Genomic DNA, 6,057 nt, shown 5'->3' with positions numbered 1-6,057 from the left:
AATTTTGCGTGCAGACCCGCTAATGTAAGAGAGAAACAACAGTTTGCTTAGAACATGTCAAAGCCACGATTGATGATTAATCCACGCGAGGCAGACATACAAATCAAGAGAAGGTGCTTCAGCTTCATTCGGCACAGATGAGGGTCCCTGATACGCCTCTGAGGGTTACAGCTGCAATACATCAGCTCATTATAGGAGACAAAAGGTATGGTCCAAGGTGGTGTTTAGTATGGACATCATTATTCTCCTCCTGCCGCTGCCTCCGGCCCGAGTCCTTTGATAGAAAGTGAAATTACATATGAAAGCCTTTTCAATTACATATTAAACAGTTCTGGTCTTGAACCTGTCAGCGCGCACGGACTCCTTTAATCTTTGTGTAATTATTTCTGTTCGCTGCCCAACCTGAGAAAGCCACAAGTTTTAACGAGAACCCTACAACCTTATTATTAAACCTCTCGTACACCTCTACCACCTCCGTCTGTTACGCTACCTCTCTCCGACCTCTTCACCTGTGCATGAGACAGTCTCTGTCCGGTCCGCCCTCCATCCCCCCGACCTCGCCTCTCTGTGCGCTCCCGTCCCCGCAGGTGGGTGACCAGATCCTGGAGGTGAACGGCCGCAGCTTCCTGAGCATCCCGCACGACGAAGCCGTCCGCGTCCTGAAGTCGTCGCGGCACCTCATGATGACGGTGAAGGACGTCGGACGGCTGCCGCACGCCAGGACGGTGGTGGGCGAGACCAAGTGGATCGCCAGCTCGCAGATCGCGGAGAGTTCGGCCAACAGCAGCGTGGCAGGGTGAGTTCTGACTGTGTCCTGGTCATGTTTATTAAACCCTACATTCTGACAGATTCTTCTGATGGTGACGCTGCATCAACCATTACCTGGAGAAGTTGGGTTTTCAATCCAATTACAGTTTAAATACACTGTTGCCCATAAAGTTGGAATGAAAAATATTTTTTGTCTCTTCTCATGAAATGATTGTGACAATGTGATTTATTCTTGATAGATAAAGTGTAGATCTTCTCAAAGCCTTATTGATGTCACAATATTATTATTATTTTTTTTTTGAAATTTAATTATTTTACAAGATTATTATTGTTGTATATAATATATGTTATATTGATTTTTTTTTTTTTAAAAAGGAAAAAAAAGTGAGCTTTTACAAGACTGAATTTCCCTTCTGGGATAAATGAAGGTTTTTTTTTCATTTCATTTCACTTCAATATACGTACAATACATATAATAAAAATTAAACCATAGTTAACTTTTGCAAACCGTGGATTCAGGCTTAAACTAAATTAGGGGTATTGAACAATAGGAGTAAGGGTTTTGTTTCAATTATTCAACACATATTCGAAGGATTTTCATATTCAAGAGTTTACGAATGTCCAATATTATTCTTTCAAATGTCACTCAGTCACTAATATTGAGTCTGACCACCCCTGACATGGATCAGTGCGTTAAGACATGGTGGCATTCTGTCCACAAGCTTGTTGATGGTGTCAATGGACCGGATGTTCCACTCTTCAGTCAGATCCTGTAGTCAGAGTTGGTTTCACCTGGTAGCCAGGACTCAGTATGTAATCATTGCACCTGGTCAAAGTGAGTATAAATAGAAATAAAAAGAGGAATGTGTCTGAAAACAAAAATGATTCCAACTTTATGGGCGACAGCGTAGTTTCTTTAAACTTTTTCTAAAGGTGAATTTTTTTTTTCAACCTGTTAACATTACCATATGATGTGTTTAAGATGCTAGAAGACATATCATGAGCAAAATAAACAGTCAACACCATGACTCAGCATTTCCACCTAAAAAACTGCAGCTTACCAATGATGACTGATGATTCAGACTTCCATGGCTGAGTTACTCCGTGTAGCACAGAGTAGTTTACGATGTTTGAGCAGAGTCAGAGGTGAGCTGGTGTGCTCAAGCTGCAGCAAGAACCAGTAGCAGCTTCAAAGCTCCTCCTTTGACATTTTCAAGAAAAGCTTCAAGATGTACATGTTTTTTAGGCTTTCATCTTTTTTTTTAGTATTTTTTTCTATTTAATTTAGTTTTGAAATTTGATTTTACTACTTTTATCCTGTCTGATAATAGATAGATAGATAGATAGATAGATAGATAGATAGATAGATAGATAGATAGATAGATAGATAGATAGATAGATAGATAGATACAACTTTATTGATCCCTTTGGTCGAACCTCAGGGAATTTGTTGAACAATTGTTGTACAGCATGTTGTTGTTTTAAACATGCTAAATAAATACATTTGATTAGATTTAATTCATGGATCTGCACATTGTGGAGAACGCAAGGGTGTGGATTTACATCTAAGCCATTTCAAACAATCTCTTAAACATGTGACTTTGATACACAGAGATGAGTTTTTAGAGGTTCAATCAATGACTGGGACATAAAAACAATACTGAAGAGTAAAACCATCAAGTTATGTTGACGTCCTGGAGATTGGACTGTTTCTTCTAATTCCCTGGAATCCCTGAACTATCTTTGTGCTCCACTCAGGTCACTCTCTTGTTTCTATTAAACATTCAGAGAGTGACATCTTTGTCTCAGAGTAAAGACATTATCTTCAGTTTGGGCTGAGAATCAGAACCAAAGAAGAAAGTCGACGTAGGTAAAGAAACAGTCGATGAACACTCGCTGTTATAATGAGGAGTAGATGGTTTTGTCAAGGTTTCCATTAAACAGATGAGAGTTGAGCTACAACTCTGTATCCAGCACTGTGTTTTGAATATTGTCTGGATATTGAAATGAATTGTTGTGATTTATTTTTCCAATTAAACGTTTCTTCTGCTGCTGTTTGTGTCACAACAAGCTCAGAAGCTGCCCGTGACGACGGCGTAGATGCAGCAGAAATTAGCAGAGATCTATTGTGTTTTGTCACAAAGGAAGCAAAGAATTTAAAGATCAATACCAGCACAAATCATCAAATGATGATTAATTAATTTCAGTATGTCTGCTGTGATTTTGGCCTTTAAAAGCTACAAATCTGTTTAATTAGAACATTTAGTTTGACATTCACTGGGGCTGCTGTAGTGCGGGTAGCACAGTCAAATCCAAACGCTCCACAGAAAAACTGTAATTAGTCACCTTATCAACACAACAAAATACTGCAAATTGACTTTTTCACCACTGAAATCATCGAACACCTGATGCCCAAAGGCGAGAAATCCAACTATGCTAATTTCAGTGATGAAAACTGGCACCAAAAAAAAAAAAAAACAGCATTCAAAACACTTCACAGAGATAAACAAGAGAACACAGAGTCAAACATGTTGCTCTTCTTCAATTAAAGTCACGGGCTTTAACCATGTAATGTGATCAGACATCTGTCCTTTACATGTTTACAACACTCTCACTTGCTTTATTTTGCTGTAAAAACCGACAATCTGCAGCTCCTCTCCAAATGCCACACCTGAGCAGCTCCCAACCTGGAATAAACGTGCTCCCCGACAACCAAATTAAAGTTGGATGGAAATGCCAGACGACTTTCCAATAACATACAACCCAAATCAAGCCAACAACTCCTCTCCAAAACAATAAGAAGCATTTAATTTTTACATGACAATGAATTTCTGGTGGATTCCTTCCATCCCAGACGTCTCCTCGGAGTCATTAGTGTTTTTTTTTTCCAGCAGAAGCAACAGAGCTGAGACAGATGGGTGTTCGTTTCACTCTGGTGTCTCTCCCTAAAGTTTTTTTTTTGTTTAAGTTAAAGTACCCCTCCTAATATCAGTACATTTATATAAATGTAATGAATAAGTTAACATAATTTCCAAAGTTTTTAATAGCAATGTAAAGAGAAAAAAAAAAGGAATATGCAGCAGGAGACTCGCACTTCCTCTTTTTTTTCTTCCCTTCACTCGTCTCCTTAGCATGTTGGATGCACACATAAATTTCCATAAATTTTTGTGTTTTCATGCACTTTTTAATGAATACTGAATACGCCCCAGAAGGAAGGTAAAAAAGTTGACATTTGAGATGCTCCACTGCCCTACATCTGTGTTTTACGGCTCAGTTTCTATCTTTAGCGCAATACAGTAATGGATGTACACAAACCTCCATTATCGCATGCAGCTGTTTTAGTTGTTTCCCAGTTTTAAGTAAGAATAACTGCATCTGGAACAGGAGATTAAGTTAAAAACTGAATGCAATTTTGCTTTTAAAAGAAGGTTCTAGTAAGGCTTTTTCTGCTTCTTTCATTACCGTATTTGACACATTTGAAACCAGTAGCATTAAAGTGCTGCACACATTAACAATGCTTCATTTAATGTCTTGTCTTTAAAGCCTGATAATTATCTGCCATTGCAAAGAGAGCATCCAGGGAGCAGACATTTGCAGAATCTCTAAAAGGGAGAGAATAAACGGCCGAGCTGGTCTCCAAAGTCAGCTGGACTAATTGAATTTGAATCCCAAAACAAGGTCAGCGCGCTTTGTTTTTCTGTGGGACTGCAGTGTTTTTTGGCCTCCAGTATAATTCTCTGTTCGCCGTTATTTCCGGCTCCCGAAGGCAGCGCTCTGTCACGTTCGCTCGTGGATTTAGGGTGTTTTTTTTTTACTTTTTGGGGGGCGCTTGAGGATGTGAAGACATCCACTCGAGTGGAGCAGGAGGCTGAAAAAGAAATGACATACGTTTCAAAATCCTTCCTTTTATGTACTCAGAGAGAGAAGAAGAGAGTGTTGGTGTGTCTCTGCGACATGCATTTCACTGTCTGCGCCGTAAATTTATTGAAAAGCCTCAGCGAGAGACACGAGCGCTTCACATTCCCCTGTTAAAACGCTTTTCTGTGCAGCATCTCCCAGGAACACAAAAGCCGTGATGAAGACTTAAAAATCTGTAGCACTGTGCACTTATCAGTCTCTGATAAATACCAAATATATTCAAAAAAGATGAAAAGCTCCGTCAAGATGTTTCAAATCCTCTTTTCCGTGCCAAGCTCAAATATGTGCATGTGAGAGAGGACGGGGAGAAAAAAGCTATTAACCCTTCAGCCGCTCTGGAAGTTTGCTCCTTTAATGCTTATTATGAGGCTTTTCTGGGTGTTTATTCACTAAATCAGTTGTGTATTAGTGCCTGTAAATGTACAGTGTGTTTGTAGCGGTGTGTTTAATCCGACAAATGTGTCCGATATAGAGGTCATGAACAAATAAAAGACCTGCTCGTGCACTGTAAGCTGTCTGTAGGATAGCAGTTTATGAGCTAAAATAACTCCTCTGCTTTCAAAATGTAATGACTTTATTGCTGTTTTTCACCTTTTCTTTCTCAGTAAACAGGCATTTCTTTAGCATGTGGCCTCCTAGAGTAATTACTGCACTGGAATCCCACCTGTTGCATTATTAAATGTTTTTTTCTTTTATAATCAGATATGATGATCAGGCTGTTTTCACGTATGTTGCAGGATGAGCTGTCCACGACCGTAATACATATGAATGTGTACATCTGAGGTCAAGGGAGTGTGTTTCTGCGCATTCCATTTGGAGGACTCGACCGTCCCTCTGTGATTAATTTGTCCTCTTCGTCTGTTTCTCTGCAGCTTCTCTATGGACCAGGGAGCATCGGCGGCAGGAAAGGTGAGATTCATAAGTAATTTCCTCTTTGTATGTGCGCGCACTAAACACCCGAGGGGAGTGATTATCTCTCCGGTTGTCCAATTTTCTGTTAATGGCAACGCTGACCTGGAGAACGATATGGAAGAGAGACAGTGTTGATGTCGCTGGTTCATTTTGTGGTGGTGTGCGTCACTGCATGTAGATTGTGGTTATAAGGTGGGCGGTGCTGGTTTTAAAATCCCCTTCAAGACAGGAAACGGCAACAAGTCTTTGGATCAGGCAGTAAGGCGTGAATTAGCCAATTTAATCTAATGACGGTCTCGCCTTGCTGCATACAAATGTTTGACCAAAACAATTCCCCTGTCGCTGATTTAAGGGGACACCTTTGCTGCATCTTTGCCTGATACGATTGTAACAGGCTTAAAGAAATGCAAACAAGTCAGTGTGAGTGTTAATTTCTTCCCTATAGCAGAATAACAGTGA

General features: G+C 40.0%; 1 protein-coding gene across 1 annotated transcript in view; it reads left to right on the top strand.

The window, feature by feature from the left end:
• The first annotated feature begins 515 nt into the window (after positions 1-515).
• The window catches only part of LOC103372804 (whirlin-like), a 65,388-nt gene continuing 59,846 nt past the window's right edge, over positions 516-6,057 (top strand). The window contains exons 1-2 of the mRNA XM_008302538.1: positions 516-796; positions 5,559-5,595. Of these exons, the coding sequence (XP_008300760.1) occupies positions 516-796; positions 5,559-5,595 (318 nt within the window). The remainder of the gene's footprint in view (positions 797-5,558; positions 5,596-6,057) is intronic.

Source organism: Stegastes partitus, unplaced genomic scaffold (assembly GCF_000690725.1).
Source record: "Stegastes partitus isolate 25-593 unplaced genomic scaffold, Stegastes_partitus-1.0.2 Scaffold1830, whole genome shotgun sequence".
NCBI lineage: Eukaryota > Metazoa > Chordata > Actinopteri > Pomacentridae > Stegastes > Stegastes partitus.
The sequence above is the reverse complement of the archived record's forward strand: the minus strand, read 5'-3'. Positions and strand labels throughout refer to the sequence as shown.